General features: G+C 38.3%; 1 protein-coding gene across 4 annotated transcripts in view; it reads left to right on the top strand.

The window, feature by feature from the left end:
- The window catches only part of usp45 (ubiquitin specific peptidase 45), a 96,792-nt gene that overhangs the window by 18,386 nt on the left and 52,643 nt on the right, over positions 1–25,763 (top strand). For all 4 annotated transcript variants that reach the window (XR_012100201.1, XM_073055746.1, XM_073055747.1 and 1 more), the window contains exon 5: positions 7,764–7,861. Coding sequence is in view for 3 of the 4 variants with exons in the window: in XM_073055746.1 (XP_072911847.1) it covers positions 7,764–7,861 (98 nt within the window). In the remaining variant the exon portion in view is untranslated. The remainder of the gene's footprint in view (positions 1–7,763; positions 7,862–25,763) is intronic.

The following is a 25,763-nucleotide window of genomic DNA, read 5'->3' as shown; positions in this document are numbered from 1 at the left end:
ATCAGAGGGATCTTGGGGTCCGAGTCCATAGTACACTCAAAGCTGCTGCACAGGTTGACTCTGTGGTTAAGAAGGTATACATACAGCGCATTGGCCTTTATCAACAGTGGGATTGAGTTTAGGAGCCGAGAGGTAATGTTGCAGCTATATCAGACTCCACTTGGAGTACTGTCTGCAGTGTTCAGAACTGTGCTCAGTTCTGGTCGCCTCACTACAAGAAGGATGTGGAAGCCATAGAAAGGGTGCAGAGGAGATTTACGGATGTTGCCTGGATTGGGGAGCATGTGTTATGAGAGTAGGTTGAGTGAAATTGGCCTTTTCTACTTGGAGCGAAGGAGGATGAAAGGTGACCTGATAGAGGTGTATAAGATGATAAGAGGCATTGATCGTGTGGGTAGTCAGAGGCTTTTTCCCAGGGCTGAAATGAAGGCACAGTTTTAAGGTGCTTGGAAGTAGGTACAGAGGAGATATTAAGGGTAAGGTTTTTACGCGGAGAGTGGTGAGTGCGTGGAATGGGCTGCTGGTGACAATGGTGGAGGTGGATACAATAGGGTCTTTTAAGAGAATCCTGGCTAGGCACATGGAGCTTAGAAAAATAGTGCTATGGGTAACCATAGGTAGTTCCTAAAGTAAGTAGATGTTCAGCACAGCATTGTGAGCCGAAGGGCCTGTATTGCGCTGTAGGTTTTCTATGTTTCTAAACGTTGACACCCTGGCTAATCAAGAACTGATCAACCTCCTCTTTAAAGATGCCCAATGACTTTTCCTCCACAGCCATCTGTGGCAATGGATTTTACAGATTCACCACTCTGACTAAAGAAATGCTTCCTCATCTTTGTTCTAAAGAGATATCCTTGTACCTGAGGTTGTGCCTTCTGGTCCTAGACTCCGATGCAAGATTTATTTTTGATTTCTGGAAATGTAGAAGTTGCATAAGTTTTTGGCAGTTTACTTTGTTTCTCTTTATGCTTTGAGCCTAATTTTCCTTTTGAACTCTTTGACAATGAAACTCTTTGACATCTAGCATACTCAGAATCTACTCAGCTCAGATATATGCAGGGTACCTTGACTATTTCTCTCAGAGGCTTCACACAAGCCTAGACTTGATGAGGACACCCTCAATAAAGGGATGCTGAAGCCCTGGTGAAAGGTCTTGGGATGAAGGAAGGCAACTGCATTGTTAGCATTCATTTTGAGAGGGTGAGCATACAAGAGCAAGGATGTGATGCTGAAGCTTGGTCAGACTGCACTTGGAGTATTGTGAACAGTTTTGGGCTCATTTAAGAAAAGTTGTGCTGTCATTGGAGTGGGTTCAGAGGAGATTCACAAGAACGATTCCAGGAGTACACAGGTTCATGTATAAAGAGTGTTTGATGACCTTGGGCTTGTACTCAACTGGAATTTAGAAGAATGATGGGGAAGTGAATCTCATTGAAACCTATTGAATATTGAAAAGCCTAGATAGAGTGAATGCGGAGAGGATGTTTCCTTTAGTAGATGAGTCTAGGATGAGAGGGCACAGCCTCCGACTAGAGGGATTTCAGCATTTATACATAGATGAAGAGTCATTTATTTTGCCAGAGGGTGGTGAATCTGTGGAATTCATTATCACAGACAGCTGTGGGGGCCAAGCCATTGAGGTAGATAGATTCTTGATAGTCAGGACGTCAAGGGTTAGAGGAGACAGGAGAATGGGTTTGAGAAAGGTAAGTCAGTTTTGATGGAATGGCGGAGCAGACCCAATTGGTCAAAAGGCCTAGCTCTGCTCCTGTATTTTATGGTCTTATGAAACATCGACTCTTTATTCTTCTGCATGGATGCTGCTAACTTGCTGACATAGTTCCTCCAGCATTATGTGTGTGTACCTCTCAACAAAGGGAACAGATTAGATATGTGGAAGTGCAGAATAAGTAGACCTAAAACAATAAATGTACACCTGCTTTATGATTACCAGGTCAGAGGTATTTTTGTCCTGATCCTCACTTTCATATTTCAAGTCAGGTCAAGTCAAGTTTACTGATATAGCATATTTTAAAACAACCCACCTTGATCAAAGTGCTGTACAGATCAGAGCAGATATCTAAAATCACAAATACAAGAAGCACAGACATAACCAACAAAGCAAACAGCTTATAGACACAAAAGAAGCAGCACAAGGGCCTAGGCACAAACTGAAAATCAGCCACATCAGGAGGATTCAAACGCCAGTGAATGAAAGTAATTTTGCCCCACGGGTAATACCCAGAATATTGGGTGATTCACGAATAGCTATAGCCAAAGGTTCTAAAGCGATGTCAAATAGTAAAGGACTTAAAGGACAACCTTGCCTTGTACCACGAAATAACTGAAAAAAAGGGGATCTTTGATTATTGGTAAAAACCGAAGCTAAGGGTTTATGGTATATTAATTTAATCCATGATATAAATTTTGAACTAAAATTAAAATGTTGCTTTGTATTAAATAAATATGGCCATTCAACTCTATCAAATGCTTTTTCGGCATCTAAAGAAATGACACGTTCTGGTATTTTAGATGGAGGTATAAATAATATTAATTAATTTTCTAATGTTAAAAGATGAATAGCGATTTTTAATAAATCCAGTCTGATCTTCAGAAATAATTCGAGGTAATATATTTTCTAATCTAATAGCCAAAATTTTACTAAAAATCTTAAAATCCGTATTCAGCAAGGATATAGGCCGATAGGATGCGCATTCAGTAGGGTCTTTATCTTTTTTAAGAATTAAAGAAATAGAAGCTTCATAAAAAGATTGTGGTAATTTGCCTATACTTAATGCATCTTTAAAAAATTTACAAAGCCAAGGAGAAAGTATAGAAGAAAAAGATTTTAAAAATTCTGCAGAAAAACCATCTGGATCAGAAGCTTTACCCGAATTCATTGAAAAAATAGCCTTTTCTATTTCAGACTCCGTAATAGGTGTATCTAAAAATACGCTATCCTCAACAGTTACTTTTGGGATATTCAATTTCCTTAAAAATTCATTTATTATAGAAGAGTCCTTAGTAAATTCTGATTGATATAAGGAATTATAAAAATCTTGAAAGGCCTTATTTATCTCTTTGTGGTCGATCATCAGAGTACCATCTTGTTTACGAATCCTAGTAATCTGTCATTTATCCGAAACAATTTTCAATTGGTTAGCCAATAATTTACCAGACTTATCTCCATATATATAGAATTGGGTTTCTGATTTAATTAACTGACTTTCAATCGAAGAGGATAATAATAAGCTATGCTCCATTTGAAGTTCCACTCTTTCTTTATAAAGTTCTTTGCTAGGGGTCATTGAATAAATCCCGTGGGATAAATCACGTATTACCCGTGGGGAGAAGACGTATAAGGTATCATTATATGCTGATGATTTGTTATTATATATATCTGACCCTGAAAGATCTATTCCTGCTATTTCTTCTTTGCTTGCTCAATTTAGTAACTTTTCTGGTTATAAATTGAATTTTAATAAGAGTGAACTATTTCCATTAAATATGCAAGTTCCAATTTATAAATATTTACCATATAAAATTGTTACAGATTATTTTATTTATTTAGGTATTAAAATTACTAAAAAACATAAAGATTTATTTAAAGCTAATTTTTTACCTTTAATTGACCAAATTAACCAACTTGCTATTAGGTGGTCTCCACTATCTTTGTCATTGGTTGGCAGAGTTAATGCTATCAAGATGATGATACTACCTAAATTTTTATATTTATTTCAAGCATTGCCAATTTTTATTCCTAAATCTTTTTTTGATACTGTTGACTCTAAAATATCTTCTTACTTGTGGCAGAACAAAAATCCTAGACTAGGCAAAAAATATTTACAGAAGCCTAAGAAGGAGGGCGGCTTGGCTCTACCAAACTTAAGATTTTACTATTGGGCAGTTAATATACGGTATTTAATATTCTGGACACAAGAATTGACTATAGCTGCTTGCCCACAATGGGTAAATTTGGAATGTAAATCTGTGCAAGATTTTTCACTGATTTCAATCTTAGGATCTTCACTTCCTTTTTCTTTATTCAAATTGAATAAACAGATAACTAATCCCATAGTCAAATATACAATACGAATTTGGTTTCAATTTTGTAAATTTTTTGGTTTGAATAAGTTTATTTTATCATGTCCTATAATATCTAACTATTTCTTTCGGCCTTCATCTATGGATTAAGCTTTTCTTTTATGGAAAACAAAAGGTATAACATGTTTTCGTGATCTGTTTTTGGATGATAACATTATGTCCTTTGAACAGCTAGCTAATAAATATAATTTACCTAAAACCCATTTTTTTAGATATTTGCAAGTCAGAAATTTCTTGTATAATGAATTAAAGTCTTTTTCGAAAGAATGTCCATTGGACATTACAGAAAGAATTTTAGCCCTCAATCCTTGTCAAAAGGGTTTAGTAGCTATCATTTATAATATGATTATGAGTGTACAGCCAGATGTATCAGAAAAAATTAAGAAGGAATGGCAAGAAGAATTGCATTGTCCTATATCCACTGAGCAATGGGAAAAAATTTTATTATTGGTAAATTCGTCCTCTATTTGTGCTAAACATGCCCTAATACAATTTAAGGTTGTACATAGAGCTCATGTGTCTAAGGATAAACTTGCTCGATTTTATTCTCATGTTAATTCAACCTGTGACAGATTTATTGATGTTGCTTCATTGACTCATATGTTCTGGTCTTGTCCTTGTTTACAAAATTATTGGAAAGATATTTTTAATATTATTTCAAGAGTTTTAAGTATCAATTTCCAACCGCATCCTTTTACTGCAATTTTCGGTTTACCAATGATGGATAATAACCGTTTATCCGCTTCATCTCAATGAATGATTGCATTTGTTACATTAATGGCTAGAAGATCTATTTTACTGAATTGGAAAGAAATTAATCCTCCAACTGTATTTCAGTGGTTTTCTCAAACTATCTCTTGTTTGAGTTTAGAAAAAATTAGAAGCGTGGTTTTTGATTCTTCAGTTAAATTTGAAGAAACTTGGAGACCATTTATTCAACATTTTCATATGAGTTAAATGGTCTTTTCCTAAACCTTACTTTTATTATCCTTAATTATTTGGATGGAAGTTCGGAGTTATTGGCACTACTGTATGTATTTAACATTATATAATGGACCATGTTGTTTAGTTTTTTTTTCCTCTTTTTCTGTTTCTTTTACATAAATACTGTGAGTTTGGGAGGCCTTATATATTGATTATTATATATCTGATTGTCTATTTAAACTATTAATTATGTATTCTCAAATGCTTTGTATTCATATTTCATCTATGTTTTTCTTAAAATTAATAAAAAGATTTATAAAAAAAAAAGAAAGTAAGTTTTGATCTTGGATTTAAGAGAGTCGATGGAGGGGGCAGATCTGATAGGGAGGGGAATGCAGTTCCACAGTCTAGGGGCTGCAACAGCAAAGGCGAGGCCACCCCTGAGCTTAAGTTCAGATCGCGGGACAGCCAGGAGACCCAAGTCAGCCGTCCTGAGGGACTTGGAAGTAGAATAAGGGGTTGGAAGGTCTGTGATATAAGGGTGGGGGCAGCCCATTTAGGGCTTTATAAACAAACAGGGGAATCTTATAATCAACTCTGAACCGTACTGGCAGCCAGTGGAGGGAAGCCAGGATAGGAGTAATATGGTCCCTCTTCCGGACACCTGTCAGGAGCCTGGCTGCGGCGTTCTGGACCAGTTGCAGATGGGACAGGGACGACTGACTAATCCCAGTATACAGGGAGTTGGAGTAGTCCAAGCAGGGGAGGGTATAAGAGCGTGGACGACTTTCTTGAGACTTTGAAAGAGAGAAACTGCTTGATTTTGGCAATAGTATGAAGCTGAAAAAAAACTGGCTTTTACTACTGCCATCTTCAGTAAATTTGGATGACTTAATATAAGTGTCTATTGAGGCAAGTGCTGTAACTTAACATGAACATAAATTGGATAACTATTTGAAAAGGAAAAAGTTTAAAAGAATATACAGTGGATTCCAGTTAATTGGGAAACATTGAGACTAGTATATCTTGGCTCAATTAAGCGGCTGCCCCAATTAGCAAAAGCTTCATGGACATAGTAGAGAGGGTATAATAATGACATACTGAGTAACAAATTATGTATTTAAATGAAATGCAGAGCAAATTAGAACACTACCAATAGTACTACAGTACTATAAAACTGTATTAGTTCCTAACTGGTGGAATTGATCCAGTACACGCAATGAACAAAATCATTGCAGACATCTAGTGCAGATAATGGACTGCCTTCATACAATGTTATAGATAATTGTAATCTCCAAATCTTCATTTTCATTGCAACATTCAAGATGATTGTTGATACTTTGAAATTCTTCATAATTTCTAACTTGTTGAAGTTAAGAATTTTTACTCCTGGCTGTTTCTAGCATCACCAAGCTTGAATGCTTGAAACTGCAGTAAGCAAAACAGCTTTGAATTGTCTTGCTGCTTATTTCTTGTTAATTATCAGTGACAAAAATCACTGCTTTTTTAAGCCAAACATGCCCAACTGATGCTATTTGAAAACTGTTCGTTCTAAGAATGATGTGGTATTTAACAACTACACAAGCTCGTGCAACTGATGCTGGTTAGAAACTGCTTGGCAATAGTCTCCTGTGCCGAATATGCGGCATAGTGTCCCAAATTAATAAAGAGATTCCAGCAATTTTCTTGTTCTTTAAGGGTTGTCCCAAATGTGTTGGCACGTGGCCAAGTGGTTAATGTGTTTGTCTAGTTATCTGAAGGTCGCTAGTTTGAGCCTTGGCTGAGGCTTGCATGTGTGTCCTTGAGCAAGACACTTAACCACACATTGCTCTGCAACCACACCGGTGCCAAGCTGTATGGGTCCTAATGCCCTTCCCTTGGACAACTTTGGTGGCATGGAGAGGGGAGACTTGCAGCTTGGGCAACTGTCAGTCTTCCATTTAAAAAAAACCTTGCCCAGACTTGCACCCTGGAAACTTTCCAAGGTGCAAATCCATGGACTTTTGAGACTAACAGAGGCCTATTACATGTCCCAAATAAGCGACTGACTTACTTAACTAATTGTCTAATTAACCAAAATCCATAGTATTTGAAAATGTAGCAAAATAGAAATTGTTTCATTTTGAGCTCATCAGTGCAATGAATAAACTAATTTCCCACTGTTTAAAAAAATTTCCTTGAGTATCATTAAATTAAGCAGCATCTTAATATTTATTTACTTATTGAGATACAGGCCCTTTGAGCCATGACACCTAGCAACCCCTGATTGATGTAAATCTAGCCAACTTACAATGACCTATTAACTTACTAACAAGTACATCTTTGGACTGTGGGAGGAAACTGGAGCACCTGGAGGAAACCCACATGTTCCATAGGAAGGGCATACTGACTCCTTACAGTTGACGTTGGAAATCAAATCTAAGCTTTGACTGTAATAGAGTCACGCTAACCGCTATGCTATTTTGGCGCTCAAAAATCAATAGATTAAATTGTATCTAATCAGATCAGCATTTTAATTGTTACAAGTAATCTATCCTATAAAGCAACACAAATCAGATTGCATGTAAACTGCATTCTGCTGTTTTTGCCTCAGGCTTTTTTCAGTAAAGAAATTAAATGTTTGCAGTTGAAGCCAAATTCTTCATTTATATTGGTCTCTATGTGAGCACAAGTTATGTTCTTAAAATCAGTTCTGCACAGTTTGCATTCTAGAATCCCTTCTTTTAATTTCCTAGGTGCTATGAATGTGATGAGGAACTAACACCATGCAATAAAAAGGTTCTTGCTCCTTTAATGGACTTTCTGCAAAAGCATGCAACAAAGACACATTCAGGTAATTTACTTTTATATTTATTGCATCTGTACAGAGCTCAGCCATCTTCTCTCCTATTAAAGCAGCGATGAAGAAACTTCAGCATTTTAACACTTACATCTACATTTTAGAGTTATGGGGAAAATACAAGGAACGTAATACAGGGGTTGAATGAGAGTTAGTGTATTTTGTTGATCGGGATAAACTGCTCTGGGCATTGGAGGTGGAAAGGGAGGGTCCAAAAAGACTCTACTGTACTTGCCGGTATCAATAACTGTAGCAGAGCTACCACCGAGTATATGGCCAACTTTGGCTGCCATGGTCGCATAACAGTTAGCACGAAGCTATTATAGCTTGGGTTGTTGGAGTTTGGAGTTCCACTCTGACATCATCTGTAAGAAGTCTGTACATACTCCCCATGGAATGCGTAGTTTTCTCCGGGTGCCCTGCTTAGGCTTGGATTAATTGGGGTTTGTGGGGTGGCGCAGCTCAAATGGTCAGAAGGGCCAATGCCATGCTCTATCTCAATAAATACTAAAATAAAATCTAAGGTAACTTGATTGTTATACATAGACATGTAGCTAGGGGCTGCTAAGATCAGTTTAACCTCTCCGATAATGAGGGTAAGTGGGTCATGACTGTTCTGGGCCTCCTCTAAGAGGAGATGAAGCCCTCTGCTATGCAGTATATTGCAGGGTTTGAGTGGGAGTCATTATCGTGATCATTCATGATAAATGATCCCATATGTGTTAGCATTAATTGATTTATGTACTCGGATTTATTTATCACATGTACATCAAACCATGCATTGAAATGCATCGTTGCGTTAACAACCAACATGACCTAAGGATGTGCTGGGTCCCCACACTTGCTGGCCTGCAAGTGTCCCCACACATTCTGATGCCAACATAGCATGTCCACAATGTTCAGCGGAATAACACAAGCAACAATAACAACAGCAGCAATACAAAAGCAAAACAAGCCCCCTTTCCTCCCTCCTGAGTTCGCACACAACCCTGTCCCTAATCCCCCTTTTTGTTCCCAAAACCATCCATATGAGCCTAAAAAAAACCCAAGTTGAGCCAAGATCTCGACAGAGACCAAGGTTGGATGCCACCTTGATCACAGCAATGTACAGCGCAGAAACAGGCCTCATCCATGCCTGTCTATATTATCAGTTCTTATGACTTTCCTTTCCAAGTATTTGTGCAATCATCTTGCGTACATTTAAGATGATTCATGATTTCATGATATGTTTCATTCCCTCTTCTTTGTGGTAGCAGATGTCATCAAAGTTTTGCAATTTTTCTAATAGTGTGCTTTCAATTTAACCCATAGAGCAATGTCAAAACATTATCAGAAACAGAGTTAATATCACTGGCACATGCCACGAAATGTGTTGTTTTATATATTGCAATACAGAATTTAAAAACTATAAATTACAATAAAAATGTATATTAAAAATTAAATTAAGTAGTACATAAAGAGAGCAAAATAATATATAGGTGGTGTTCATGGGTTCATTGTCCATTCAGAAATCTAATGGTTCCGGAAATGTTGAGATTGTGTCTTCAGGCTCCTGTACCACCACATTGATGGTAGTAACGAGAAGAGGGCATCATTGGTGATACATAGATTGTCTTAACATTTATATTTGTGTTGTACACTACATTTTATATTCTATAAGGCATGTTAAATGTCCCTGCAAACAAGTGCTGGAGAAGGGCACCTTTTTTTTGTGTGACTCCCAAAGGAATCATCAAGCTCTCCCATTTGTAGCTATTATAGCAGAAATGCACAGATTGCAGTAAGTAATGTTTAAAACTATTCATAAGAACTAACAAACCTTAAGGCCTAACACTCAGGACTCCAGATCACCAAGGGAACTCATGCAGTAGCTGGAAACTCAGGGGTAGTCTCAATTGTCTTAGGAAACATGGCTGCTAGGATGACTGCAGGTAAAACAAGTGCAGGCCCTAAGCCCCCACCTCCGCCTTCTATTCCCCTGGCTAATGTACAGTCTTTGGAAAATGAAAACTGAAGTCCTCAGAGCAAGACTGTAATACCAGAAGGACAACAGGAACTGTTGAGAACTATGCTTCATAGAAACATGGCTCACTACACGGCATTCCAGCCAGAAAGGCTTCATCTTTCACTGCAGGGAATGGAGAGCAGCATCAGGTAAAGGTTGAGATGGCAGCATTTGCTTCATGATTAATTCATCATGCTCCATGGATGTGGCAATTCTGTCGCAGTCCTTCTCCTCCAACCTGGAATATCTGGTGGTCAAGCATCTTCAGTTCTATCTGCTGAGGGGGTTCTGCAGTCATCCTAGCAGTGGTGTACATTCCCCCTCAGCAGATGTCAAGCTGGCATTGGAGTGGCTGAGGACCTGGATCGACTTTCACAAGGCGGTGCACCTCAAGTCAAGTCAAGTTGCTTTTTATTGTCACTTTGTCCATAACTGCTGGTACAGTACACAGTAAAAACGAAACAACGTTTTTCAGGACCATGGTGCTACATGAATAATACAAAAACTACACTGAACTACGTAAACCAACACAAAAACTACACTAGACTACAGACTTACCCAGGACTGCATAAAGTACACAGAACAGTGTAAGCATTACAATAAATAATAAGACAATAGGCACAGCAGAGGTCAGTTGGTTGGTAGTCCGATGGCTTGGGGGAAAATCTGTTACTGATGCCTTCCCAGTCATTGTAAGGCGAAAGGTGGGGTTGGGGGGGGAGGGGCTTCAAACAGAATAACTTGAAGCAATCTTTGGCCTTTTTATGTCTTCTCTGTCCTGATGAAGGGTCTTGGCCTGAAACATCAACTATTTATTCCTCTCCATAGATGCTGCCTTATTTGCTGATTTCCTCCAGCATTTTGAGTATGTTACTCTGCCAGCTGACACCAGCATGTCACCTGCAGAACCAGAGGAGGCAACATACTCAAACATTGTTACACCACCGTCAAGGATACCTACTATGCCATCCTTTGCCCGGTATGTCCGATCACCTGGCTGGACTTCTGCTCCTGGCGTATAGGTAGAGACTGAAGACAACAGCACCAGTGGTGAGGACAACAAATGTGTGTTCAAGAAAGGCAGAGCAGCGTCTACTGGACTGCTTTGAATTGGTAGGCTGGACCAAATTCTGGGATTCATCTTTAGATCTGAATGAAGAGACCATAGCTGCCACTGACTTCATTAAGACCTGCGTAGAAGAGAACATGCAGAATTTTCCCAAAACAGAAGCTCTGGTTAGATGAACCAGGGGATTCACAGTCTGCAGAGGGCTAGATCTGTGACGGTGGAGACCAGAGGTCCAGAGCTCTGCAAGAAGTCAAAGTACAACCTATGGAAGGCCATTGTGAGAGCAGAAAGGCAAATCCATGTAAAGTTAGAGACAACCAGATGCACAATAGCTGTGGCAGAGTTTGCATGCCATTATTTCATATATAAGTTGAAACCTAACTATATTTATTAAACCTTGAACTATGAACTATATGGTGGTGATGCTTCACTCTCCAGTGAGCTGGACTCATTTTATGCATGCTTTGAAAGGGAAACTAACAGCTGTGCGAATCACTACAGCGTCCAACAACCTTGTAATCTGTCTTGGTGATTGACGTTAGAACAATCTTCAAGAGTGAATCCTTGCAAGGTATCAGGCCCTGATGTCTACCTGGGTAGGTATGAAAACCCTGTGTTGACCAACAGGCTGGGGTGTTCAAGGACATCTTCAGCCTCACTGCTGTGGTGTGAGTTTTCCACTTGTTTCAAAAGAGCAGCAATTATACCAGTGCTCAAAAAGAGCAGGGTGAGCTGCCTCAGTAGCTATTCCCTGGTAACACTTAAATCTTAGATCTGTAGTGATGCATCACATCAAAAGGTTGATGATGATTGAAATTAATTCTGCCTGAGCAAGGGTGTTGTAGTTTACTGACTGCCACATCTTGTTACAGTGGATGCAATCTCACTGGCTCTTCACTCCACTTCGGAGCAATTAGCAGCAACGTATACATTAGACTGCTGTATATTGATTGCAGCTTAACATTCAACACTATCATCCTCTCACTACCAATAAACACACTTCAAAACCTGGATTTCTACCTCCTCTTTGTCTTCCTTGTTGGGTGACCACTGGTAGTGCTGCTTGGTAATAACATCTCCTCACTGACGATCAACACAGGTCTACCCCAAGGATTCATGCTCAGCTCTACTCTCGCTAAACTTATGATTGTGTGGCTAAGTGTAGCTCAAACACCCCTTATGAATTCTCAGATGATGCTGCTGTTGCAAGTAAAATTTCAGATGACAATGAGGTGTACAGGAGTAAAATGGCTGGTTGAATGGTGTCACAAAAACAACCTCGCGCTCAACTTCAGGAAGACCAATGAATTGATTGTGGACAACAGAAAAGCTCACACAAGTGAGGGGAGCGTGGTGGAAAGGATGAGCAGCTTCAAGTTCCTGGGTCGATATATTGGTGCAGTGATGAAGATGACGCACTGGTGAGGAGATTTGGTGCATCACCAAAGACGCTTTCAAATTGCTGCCGATGTACAGCAGAGAGCATTCTGACTGGTTGAATCACAGCTTAGTATGGTGGCATCAAGGTACATATCACAAGAGTCTGCAAAGGGTTGTTTACTCAACCAGCTCCATCACTTCGCAACCACTGAAGACCTCTTCAAGAAATGGTGCCTTTTTTTAAAAAAAAAAAGTGGCATCAGTCATTAAGGACCCTTTTCTTGTTACTACCAATGGAGAGGAGGTACCAGAGCCTGAAGACTCACACTTAACATTTTAGAAACTGTTGACATTTCCCCTCCACCATCACATTTCTGAATGGCCCATGAGAACTACCCTGTTCTACCCTTCTGCACTATTTATTTATTTTGTAATTTATAATAACATAAATTTTATGTCTTTACATTGTTCAGCTGCCACAAATAATTTCACGTTGTGTGTCAGTGATAATAAAGCTGATTCTAATATTCCCATTCCTGGAAATATCAGAATAAATTCCACTGTCTTTGGATATTCTGGATACTTGTGTGTTAATGTTTGATCTTTAATTATGTAACAAGCATAATAAACCAAAATTTCCCAAAGCAACTATTCAAAAACAAAATTTCATGGCATCTGGTACTAATATAAGGGAAGTAGGCTCCTGGTTTCCCATGTGATCTCTGCTGTAGTTGGCTTCAGCTGCAAAAATGTTCTAATTACATTATTCATACGTGAATGGTTGCGGTAATTACATTAATCGGTTGAAATCATCCCTTCCATCTCCATGCTGAGATCCCAAAAGAACGTAAACAGCTGCTAACAATGCATTGCCAATTCAGTGACTTACTCTAACTAGCCCTGTTCCGTTTAGGGAAATTGTCAGGGAAAAAAGAGATCTCATTAGCTATATAAAAAGATGAGGCCAGGGGTTTTGTTTCCCAAGATGTGCCACCCAGAATGTTATACTCGGGGGTAAGATAGGAGACCAACTGTAGCTTTTTAGGTTGTAGTTCACAAAATCTGTGACTGTCAAAACAGGTGCAGAACTGGCATGACATTATTTTCTAAACTATATTGTAGTGTACAGTATTAAATTGTTAACTCTCCAAACACCAGCGGTTCATCTATATAACAGAAGTAGCATAATGCTTATACAACACCAGTGATCACTGCTCAGAGTTCGGTTACCGCCTTTGTTTGTAAATAGTTTGTACGTTCTCCCTGTGATCACATGGGTTTCCTCTGGGTGCTCTGGTTTTAACCTACATTCCAAAGATGTACAGTTAGGGTTAGTAAGTTCTGGTCATCCTACTTTGGCACCAAAAGCATGGAGACAACTTGTGGGCTATCCAGCATAAACCTCTCTGGTTTGATTTGACGTGAGCCACACATTTCACTGTGGGTTTCTTTTTTTTTGTAATTTATTTTTTTATTGAAGTTCATCAAACAAACATTTCCATAAGATGTATTTCAGACATTGTACATATATATCATATAATCATATATATCACAAAATCTCCACAAAGTATTTATCTGGAGTATACACTTACAGAAAAGAGTGGAAAGAAAAAACAAGCAAAAGGAAAGAACTATGTACAAGTAGGGAGTGATTTTTTTTTACAACAGATTCATTGATTTGTGAGAATAAAATCAGGCCTATGAGGCATTATGTAGTTAAACCATTTTTCCCAGTATGAATCAAATTGTTCCAGCTTATGATTAACAGATGCTGTTATCTTCTCCATTTTGTAAATGTCCATTGTAATTTCCATCCATGTATTTAAAGTTGGGCTCTCCTGTGATAACCATTTCCTAGTAAGAGTCTTTTTACCAGCCACCAACAGTATATTCATTAAATATTTATCTCTTTTCAACCATTCTTGAGGTATATATCCAAAATATATGGTCTTACTCTCCAAGGGTATTTCACATTTAAAGATGTGTTGTAGGGCATTGTGTATCCCCCCTCCAATAGTTTTTAATAACAGGGCAGTCCCAAAAAATATTATAATGATTTGCAAACACAAGGAAATCTGCAGATGCTGGAAATTCAAACAACAACACACACAAAATGCTGGTAGAACACAGCAGGCTAGACAGCATCTATAGGGAGAAGTGCTGTCGACGTTTCGGGCCGAGACCCTTTGTCAGGATTTCGTCAGGATAATGATTTGCATTTTGATTTCCACAATTTCTCCAGCAAACAGGGATGTTACTATCATAATGGGATTTCTGAGAGGGTGTAATAAATTATCTTATTAAGTTTTTCCATCCAAACACTCTCCATTTCTGTGAATTGGTACACTTCCATTGATATCTCCATATTGTTGTCCATTCTTCCTCAGATATAATTATCCCTCCTTCCTTTTCCCATTTTGTTTTGTTTTAATGTATGAAGTTGAATGTGTTTTAAGATTTGACAACCCCTTATACATGCTTGAAATGATTCTACTACCATTATCTGAATTATATGCTTTTCTAAAGAGCTCTATCAAGCATGTATTTGCCTTGGTTACGTTTTTAAGCGTCTTATTAACATATTGTCGCATCTGTAAATACCGATAATAATCTTGTTTTTCTAATAAGTGTTTCTCTTTAAGCATTTCAAAACTGAAGTGTTTCTTCTTTCATTATGTTGCAAAGAACTGTTACTCCTTTAGCTGTCCAGTCCTTAAATCAAGCATCCAGTTTATTTGGTGTAATATGCACACCATTTAAGAATTGCAATATCTCCCTCTAGATTATATTCTTTTATAGTAGTTTACCATATTTTAAGAGTCAATTTCACCCATGGGTTATCAATAGTATTTATGTACCTTTGCAGGTTGTTATCAGCCAAAATTGCCTGTATGGGGATGGGAAGTACCCGCTCCTCAGTGTTTTTCCATTGAGCATCATATGATGGGTTGGTTGCACCAACATATCACAGCTCTCAACTGTGCTGCAAAATAATAATCTCTAAGAGAAGGCAAGCCCCCATCCCCCCTTTTCCTTTGCTAATTGCAAAGTTTTGAGACGAACTCTAGGCCTTGATACCAAATATACCTTGATAGCATCTTGTTCCATTCGTTGAATTGATTTTGTTTCAATGTTTTAATCTGCATGTGACAAAAGAAGCTAATTTTTAATTTTGAAAAGTTTAATTCTGAAAAATTATAATTTTTAGAATTAATTTTAAGATTTGTATGAAAATCTATTTGTTTTCATCTTTTACTTTCCTACAATATGAAAAATAGAACTTAGTCATTTATTATAGTCAAGTTTATGGCTGAGCAACTGAGGTAAATGACTCAACCGAGCACCAACTTACACCGTTGGTGGGGAGGTCACATGCATCAAGGCAACTATCTCAGATGGTTTCTCCTCCAGCTGTTTTGTTTGAACCCATCAGAGTGGGAAAAATATGAAGTTTGCAGAACAGTACCACTTCAACAGTCTATTGATACACAACCAATGCCACAAATAAAATAACAAAATGTAAACACTACAATTGATGAAGTTCAAAGTAAATTTATAATTAAAGAATATATGTCAGCATCTACAGCACTGTGATTCATGTTCTTGGGAGCATTTACAGTAAATTCAAAGAAACACAATTGAATCAGAAAAACCACAAGATGGGCGAACAACCAATGTACAAAAGACAACAAACTCTGCAAGTACAAAAAGGAATAAAAATATTGGGAACATGAGATAGAGGCCTTGAAAGTGAGTCTGAAATGATCGTGGGAACATTTCAATGATGGGGCGTGAAGTTATCCCCTTTGGTTCAAGAGCCTGATGCTTGAGGGGTAATAACTGTTCCAGAACCTGGTGATGTGGGTCCTGAGGCTGCTGTACCTCCTTCCTGATGCCAGCAGTGAGAAGAGAACAAAGCCTAGATGGTGGGGATCCTTGATGATGGACACTGCTTTTCTGTGACAGCACTTGATGTGGATGTGCTCAGAGATGGAAATGGATTTACCCATGGTGGATTGAACAGTTTCCACTACTTTTTGTAGGCTCCTTCAAGGACTGGGCTGTGATGCAACCGGTCAGAGTCCTCTCCACCGCATTTCTATGGATGTTTGTCAAAGTTTTAGATAATATGCAGAATTTTTGTGAACTTCTAAGAAAGTTGAGGTGCTGCCACGCTTTCTTTGTAATGGCACTTGCGTGCTGGGCCCAGGACAGATCCTCTGAATTGATAACGCCAAGGAATTTAAAGTTACTGACCCTCACCACCTCTGATCACCCAGTGAGGAACCACTCCTGGACCTCCGTTTTCCTCTGCCTGTAGTCAATAATCAGTTATTGCACACACTATTCTGTGAAATTACTTGAGGCATGATATAAAATGCAGCAAACTCTTAGGACCTCTGCCTGCAGTACCTAAAACATTTTAATCCTCAGATATGGCTGCTGATCTCTCCTACACATGGTTAATCCTGTTTTCCTGCAAGGAGCATCTTAGTAGCATAGTGGTTAGTGTGACACTATTACAGCTCGGGTGTCGGAGTTCAGTTCTAGCATCCTTCCCTGTGAGCGTGTGGGTTTCTTCCAGGTGTTCCAGTTTCCTCCCACAATCCAAAGATGTTCTGGTTAGTAGGTTAATCGGTCTTCATAAATTGTCTTGTGATTAGACTATTGGTAGGTTGCTGGTGGCATGGCTGGAAGGGCCTGTTCCACTTTGTATCTCTAAATAAATAAAGCTACCCCTTTAACTGTGAATATTAGTTATTCTGTACCTGCAGATGATTTTGACAGCACTCACCTTGATGGCACTCGGGTAATTCTGCCTCTGACTTCATGCAAGGTGACCTTGGAGCACTGATTTCTTAATCTCTCTGTCTCTCTACCACTTGCTGTCAGTTCTGGCACTGATTTTCACAACACCTTTGGATTGGAATATTAGTCCCCTTTTGGTACATCATGTGTTATGGCTGCTTGCAAAAGCCGTCTAACAGCAGCATTTTGTTTTGCACTATTTTTGAAAGGAGTATTAATATCACAATAGTGCAGTATAACTTGGAATGTTTTTACTAATCAACATTAAATGTCCATAAGACGTCAGAATTAGGCCATTGAGTCTACTCTGCCATTTCATCATGGCTGATTTAGTATTCCTCTCAACCCCGTTCTCCTGCTTTCTCCCCATAACGTTTGACGCCCTGACTAATCCAGAACTTCTGCTTTAAATATACTCAATTACTTGGCCTCCTCAGCAGTCTGGCAATGAATTCCACAAATTCACTACCCTCTGGCTAAAGAAATTCCTTCTGAACTCTGTTCTAAATGTACGTCCCTCTGTTCTGAGGCTGTGGTCCTAGACTCGCCCACTATAGGAAACATCCTCTCCACATCCGCTCTGCCCAGGCCTTTCAATATTCAATAGTTTTCAATGAGATCCCTCCTCATTCTAAACTCCAGTGAGGCAGGCCCAGAGCCATCAAACACTCCTCATACGTTAACCCTTTAATTCTCATCAACCTCCTCTAGACCTTCGATATCATATCATATATACTTATGGAGTCATAAAACATTAGACCAGTACATTCTATTAAGGAGTGATCCAGATGTTTTGGGGTGGAGAGAGAAAACACTAGTTAGAAACATATGCTAGCTATTGAGTAACCTGCAGTTCATGACAACGTATGGAGTTATCCCATTACCAAGACAGACACTACTGGTGGCACAACAGAAACATAACATGCCACTGAAGGCTTAGTTAAATGTTATTATTATAAAGGTAATATTTATTAGTACCACATAGAGATAATTCTGAAAAGTAATAATTTGCGTGCCTTTATAATTTGCTTCATATTTACCAGTTGACCTTTTTTCAATGATATGCATATTTTGAATTCAAGGTTTTATGAAATATTAAGCAACAAAAGTGATTTTGCTACTTGATAACTGAAATGTAAAAATTGTTTTTTTTGTGATCGTATGTTGCATTAGTTTGGATGTAGAATCGCAGTAAAAATGGAGACCAACTGTTTTCAAGAAATTTTCTCTCCAGCATTTATGCCTGTTGGAAAATAATCAGCTTTTATTTTTGAATTTAATACAGTATTAATAAGTTAGCAATGCAGTGGCTTCGGATTCATTGGGACATATCAGGACCAGTACATTTTGGCCCAATTAAGTGGCTGCCCCAATTAGATGAAACTTCATGGAAATAATGAAAACATACAAAAAAAGACAAACCATTATTTAAACTAAGGAACAAATGGTGTAATAAATGAAATACAGAACAAATAAGAACACTAACTATACTACTAGAGTACTATAAAACTGTAATTCTTAATAATTATCAACAGAGGAATTTGTCCTGTGTACACAGCCATATTCTTTTGACTGATTGTAAATGAACAAAATCAGTGCAGGCACCTAGTTCAGATAATAGACTGCCTTTGTGCAATGCTAAAAATGATTGCATCCTCCAAATCTTCATTTTCATTGTAACATTCAAGATGATTGTCGGTTCCTTCAAATTCTTCATAATTCCTTACTTGTTGAAGTAGTGAAATTGTTTCATTTCTTCAATAATCATTGCTTTTTGAAGGCAAACACATACAATTAACACTATTTAAAAACTATTCAGTCTAAGCACAATGTAGTGTTTAATGGCCACACAAGTTTGGCAACTGTCTCCTGTCCTAGTTATGTGGCATAGTGTCCCAAATATACAAAGGGAATCTCAGCTATTTGCTCAATTAATTTTTGTTCTTTAAGAGTAGCTCCAAATGAATGGCTAACCTGATTAACCGATGGCCCAATTAACCAGAATCCACTGTATATCTTTAAGGATCATAAATTTGTGTGCTTTAAAATATCTGTAGCTTATATTGTGTATATATTTTATATGTGCATTTATATTGTATATATGTACACACATTTGTATTTCATGTTCATGTATATTTATATCTATTTTATATTTAAATATATTATATGTATTATATAGAGAGTTAGATTCGTGGCATTCTGCTGTGGGAGGGGTACTGCACAGGATCGAAAGAACCTGCAGAAAATTGTGAACTCAGTCTGTTTCATTATGGGCACTAACCTCCATAGCATCCAGGATATATCCAAAGAGTGATTCCTCAAAAAGGCAACATCCATCATTAAGGACCTTCATCACCTAGGACATGCCCTCTTCTTTTTGCTACCATCAGGAAGGAGGTACAAGAGCTTGAAGGCACACACTCAGCAGTTCAGGAACAACTTCTTCCACTCTGTCATTAGATATCTGAATGGGCATTGAACCCATAAACACTACCCCACTACTTTTTATTTTGCTCTACTTATTTAATTTATCTGTTTTGAAACATATATATACACACACTTTAATTCAGTTTTTATTACTATGTGTTGCATTGTATTGCTGTTGCAAAAACAAAAAAAATCATGACATATGCATGTGATATTAAACCTGATTTTGGCTTGTCTGTCATTATTGGAGCAGCATGATAGTACAATGTTTAGCATAATGCTTTTCAGTACCAATTCCCGCTGCTGCCTGTAAGGAGTTTGTATGTTCTTCCTGTGACCATGTGGGATTCCTCCGGGTGTTCCAGTTTCCTCCCACAGTCCAAAGACGTACTGGTTGGTAGGTCAATTGATTATTATAAATTGTCCCGTGATTAGGGGATTGCTGGGCAGCATTGCTCGAAGGGCCAGAAGGACTTATTTCGTGCTTTATCATGGATAGATGGATGGACACACACCAGATTTGAGAAGGATATTTCGTAATCCTTTGTGTGATTATTAAGTTAGATATTTGTTATATATCATGCTGAATTATTCTTTTATTAACTTTGGAAAATTAGGTGCTGTGCGTAATGGTTAGCCAATTCTATATCACTTAATTCATCTCATTGCTAAAATTTAATTTTGCCTGATATTCTATAAAATGAATATTTTCCCCTTAATGTATAATATGTTTATGACTGGCAAGATATTGCTATTATATCTATACATACTAGTTCTTGATATGCAATGAACCCTCTGCTCGCTATTACTAACTGAAAGCTGTAAGTGAACAAGTAATTAAATATTAAATGGTGAGAAGATCCAAGTTCTTTTATAGGGTCCTATATTATGTTAAGATTTGTTTCTTGAGCCAGTAATTTGAAAGGCACTATTATTTTAAATAGATTGACAATTCCTTTATAGAGTAATTGAACTTAGATTCAAAGCAACAAAATTAGAGAATGATTAAAACAATCATTTTTTTTAGTTATGAAGATGTGAACTTGCATCTCTGAGAAGGTTGATATGAAAGTGTTAGTTTCTTAAGACTGAATTAGGAAGAGTATTTCATGTTTAATGTCTATTTAGGGAAAGATAAGGAAGATACAGAGAAAGTTAGGGTGAAGGGTATAAAACATTAGTGAACATTTAAAGTTCCATTAGGTTCAACAATTGCCAATTCCAATGTAATGGAATTAAGATATGAAATTTCTGGAGGCTGAGAAGCTTAACAAATGTAGTAATTTTGGATTTCAACATTTACTATTGTGCAGTGACTTTGAAGACATGAGACTACGTTTAAAGTGATCTGAAAAAAATTGTCTTTTTTTTTAGTAAACATAAAAATATAGATAACAGGAGAGGGACATGAACGTTAGGCTCTTCAGCTGGTAATCTCAATCTTAGCAGATTCCCTTCTCTCATCCTACTTTCTCCCCATGTCCCTTGATCCCTTTGGCACTGCTATAAAATCAGTTAAGGAGTTTCTTCCAATCTTATTATCCTCTTCTACCCACTTTATTCCAAAGTAAAGAAAAAGTCCCTTGAGAACATAAATTGAGGAAGTCTGTGTATTCCATAAGACCAGAAGATATAGTAGAACTAGGCCATTTGGGCCATTGAGTCTCCTGCCATTGCATCAGCTCCAATCTCCTGCCTTCTTCCTGTATCCCTTCATGCCCTGACCAATCAGGAATCTATCAACCTCTGCCTTAAATATACAAGCAGACTTGGCCTCCACAGCTGCATCTGCCAAAGAATTCCATGGATTCACACTCTGGCTAAAGAAATTCCTCCTCATCTCCATTCTAAAAGGATGGCCCTCTATTCTGAGGCTGTGTGCCCTGGTCTTAGACTCTCCCACCATAGGAAACATCCTCTCCATAGCCACTCTATCAAGGCCTTTCATTATTCGAGAGATTTCAATGAGGTCATCCCTTATTCTTCTGAATCCTAGTAAATATAGGCCCAGAACCATTAAATGTTCTTCATATGACAAGTCATTCAAGCTTAGAATCATTTTCATGCACTCCTTTGAACCCTCTCCAATTTCAGTACATCCTCTCTAAGCTAAGGGGCCTAAAACTGCTCACAATACTCCACATGAGGCCTCACCAGTGCTTTATAAAGTCCCAACATTGCATCCTTACTTTTATATTTTAGTCCTCTTGAAATGAATGGTAGCATTGCATTTTCCTTCCTCACCACAAACTCAACCTGCAATCAACCTTTAGGAAATCCTGCACAAGGACTCCCAAGTCCCTTTGTGCCTCAATTTTTTGAATTTTCTCTCCATTTAGAAAATAGTCGACCCTTTCATTTCTTCTACCAAAGGGTAGGACCATACACTTCCTGACACTGTATTCCATCTGCCATTTCTTTGTCCATTCAACTAGTGCAAGTCATTCTGTAGCTTCTCTATCTCATCAAAGCTACCTGTCCCTCCACCTATCTTCATATTGCCTAACAAAGCCACCAATTGCATCTTCCTAATCATTGATGTATGACGTAAGAAGAATCGGTTCCAACACAGACCCTTGTGAACACCACTAGTCACCAGCAGCTGACCAGAACAGGCTCCCTTTATTTCCACTCTACCTCCTACCAATCAGCCACTATTTTATCCATACTTGAATCTTTCCTAATATGGGGTAGCTTGATAAGCAGCCTCATGTATGGCATCTTGTCAAAGGCTTTCTGAAAATCCAAGTACACAACATTGATTCATCCTTAGTATATCGTGCTTGTTATTTCTTCAATGAATTCCAACAGATTTGTCAGGCAAGGTTTTCCCTTGAGGACACCATGCTGACTGCAGTCTATTTTATCATGTGCCTCCAAATACCCTGAGGCCATATTCTTAATAATCGACTGCAACATCTTCCTAATCAGAGGTCAGACTAACTGGCCTATAGTGTTCTTTCTTCTGCCTCTCTCCCTTCTTGAAGAGTGGGATGATATTTGCAATTTTCCAGTCTTCTGTAACCATTTCAGAATCTAGGGGTTCTTGAAAGATCATTACTTTTGTCTCCACGATCTCTTCAGTCACCTCTTTCAGAACCTGGGGTGTACACCATCTGGTCCAGGTGACTTTAATCCTTGTTAGCAAGGGTAAATTTGGGGGTATTGGCTCTATTACAATCATTAGAAAGATTTTTTATTGTTATTTATTTAGAGATACGGCATCAAACAGGCCCTTGTGGCCCGCTAAATCATGCTACCCAGCAACCCACTAATTTAACCCTAGCCTGATCACAGGAGAATTTACAATGAATAATTAACCTACTAACGAGTAAGCTGACTGTGGAAGGAAACGGGAGCACCTGGAGGAAACCATGCACGCATAGGAAGAATGTACAACCTTTCCTTTAGAGAACTGTGGAATTGAAGTGAAGCCAGAAACTGTAATAGCGTTGCACTAACCTATATGCTACCATGGTGCCCCATATGTACAGACAAATAAATGTATGTACCAATACCACCAGCACCAGGAGGAAACCACAGAGCGACCCCAGGTTACAACAAGAACACATTCCTGGGAACTGCTCATAAGCTAAACTGTTCCCAAATCAGAAATGAACAAAAGCAGTACATGGGAGCGGATCAGAGAAACAGCAGTGATGTGAGAGTGAGCAGGCTCAGGAAGAGCTCTGCATGATTCAGTTCCTAGAGTAATGTAGCTCAGAGATAGCGTGGAAGGTGGGGGTGGGGGGAAGGCATGCAGGAATGCCTGCAGCCCACAGCAGCAGGTAGATTCATCCCCATCCTTCCCACTGGTCTTTCAAACCCTCGTTCCTACGTACAGTTTGTTCACCAGCCGGGTGCTGTAACTGGGGACAACCAACACTGCTGTTGTCAGCTTGTCACTAGACAGTGCTAAACTTATTTCCATAGTTCACTGCCATCCTTTGCGTCTTCCTCTGAAGTGACAGTTTTGAAGTTGGAAAAGACTACCAATCATTTAATTGTGATCTTGAATAATTACATTTCTTTGAATTTATTTTAAAAATTTCATAAGGAAACTAGAGCTTCAGAATTTATTATTGCCTTGGAATTAATATGCTACACAAAAATTGATCATCGGAGTGTCACCTCTGTGAACAGTACAGCACAGTTGCAGGCCCTACGACCCACAATGTTGTGCCAATCCGATTAAATTAGTATTCCAATGGAGTAGTAATCCAATTAATCTCTTCTGTCTACACCATGTCCATATCCTTACATTTTTCTCACATTCATGAGCCCATCTAAACATCTCTTAAAAGTCTGAAGTGCTGCCTCTAGCACCACCCCAGGCAGTGCATTCCAGGCACCCACCACTCTCTGTGTGAAAAAGAAATTGCTCCTCACATCTCCTTTGAAATTACCCCCTCTCAACTTGCCCTCTAATATTAGACATTACTACCCTTGGAAAAAGATGTTGCCTGTATCTATGTACTCTATCTATGCCTGTCATAATTTTATAAACCCCTGTCAGATCTCCCCTCAGCCTCCACCGACCTAGAGAAAATAACCCAAGTCAGTCCAACTTCTTGTTACAGCACGCCCTCTAATTCATACCCTACTCTGCAGTATTTGTTCCTATTGCCAAGTTGTTTTCTAACTATTCTAATTAATTTTAATTCTTACTGAATAGATAATACACTTATGCGATTTGACAATTGCGAATTAAATTGTTCCTTTTTTGTTTTAATACTCAAAGGAACAAATGTGGTCTATGTTACTTGTGTTAAGATGTCATTTAGCTATGAAGCTGAATGCATTTATTGAGTTTGCCCTGTGGATATGCTCTGCAGCGCCAGTACAATCCATATTTGGTGGCTGAGCAAGAACCAGGTGGTGCTGTAAAGCTCAGCACAGTGAAGCGTAGACAGATCCAGGCTTGACATTTGCCGTTCTGTAGTGCTGCAGGGAAGAGAAAAATCTGCTTTTCCATATGTTTCTGGTTTATTTTTTGCCTGCAGTTTGGTCCAGATGGCAATGTGAACATTGTTTACCTTGCGATGCTGCCCCAGATGTGGGATTCATCCATGGGCATTTCACAGCCGCCTGCCTCTTTCTAAGAATATGTTGGCATAATTTTTAACTTATTAGATGGTAATTTTACATTCAAATACTGTGGTTTAATAAACTAAATATTGCTTGCAGAGTACTTCTATATCAGCATTAGAATCAGATTTAATATTATTAGCATAAATAGTGAAATTTGTTGTTTGTGACAGCAGTACATATAAAAACAACCTATAAATTACAATAAGAAATACATTAAAATTAAGTAATGCAAAAAAAGAGCATAAAGTAGTGAAGTAATTTACATGGGTTTATTGTCCGTTCAGAAATCTGATAGCAGTGAGGAAGAAGCTGTTCCTAAAATGTTGAGTATGTGCCTTCAGGCTCCTGTACCTCCTCTTTGATGGGTAGCAATGAGAAGAGTGCATGTGCTGGGTGATGGGGGTCCTTAATGATTGATGCCGTTTAATAAAAATGCAGTATAGCTTAAAAACATAATGGAAGTTGGTTCAAATTTTTCAATGTTTAGTGTTCTGCACGTACAAGACTTCTTCAGTTTGAGTAGCAATCCACACTCAGAGTTTCAAATGTGAAAAAGTACATTTATTATCAAAGTATTTATACAGCATACAATCTTGAGATTCGTCCTCCTGCAGGCAGCCATGAAACAAGGAAACATCATGGAACCGTATAAAGAAAACATCAAACACCCAACGTGCAAAGAAAGGAGCAAATCATGCAAACAGCAAAAAGTAACCATGTACCACACAGAGCATTGCATTGTAATGGTAATGGAGTGGGAAGATGGGGATGAGTCCTCCTAATTCATTCTGACCAGTGTAAAGAGTTATCCGTAAGGTCATAATTATTTTTACTGGTGTCACACCAGTACTATGTTGGTGCAAATATAGATCTGGTCTGACAATTTACCCTCCTTGAATGCCTCAAGGCAATAAAAGATTCCTTTAAGAAACTTGAAGCCACTCCTTGTCTATGTAATGGATGGATATTTTGAATCTGCAAGTATTACATTGGCTTTAGGTATTTTGGTTCTGAATATAAATGGATATATGATCAATAAAGAAAAGTGTCAGGTCTAAATATACATTACCCTTTGATCACACTTAGTCCCTGGTAAATGTAGATCACTTTCCATA

Source organism: Hemitrygon akajei, chromosome 9 (assembly GCF_048418815.1).
Source record: "Hemitrygon akajei chromosome 9, sHemAka1.3, whole genome shotgun sequence".
Taxonomy (NCBI): domain Eukaryota; kingdom Metazoa; phylum Chordata; class Chondrichthyes; order Myliobatiformes; family Dasyatidae; genus Hemitrygon; species Hemitrygon akajei.
Note: the sequence above shows the minus strand (reverse complement) of the source record. Positions and strands in the feature narration are given on the sequence as shown.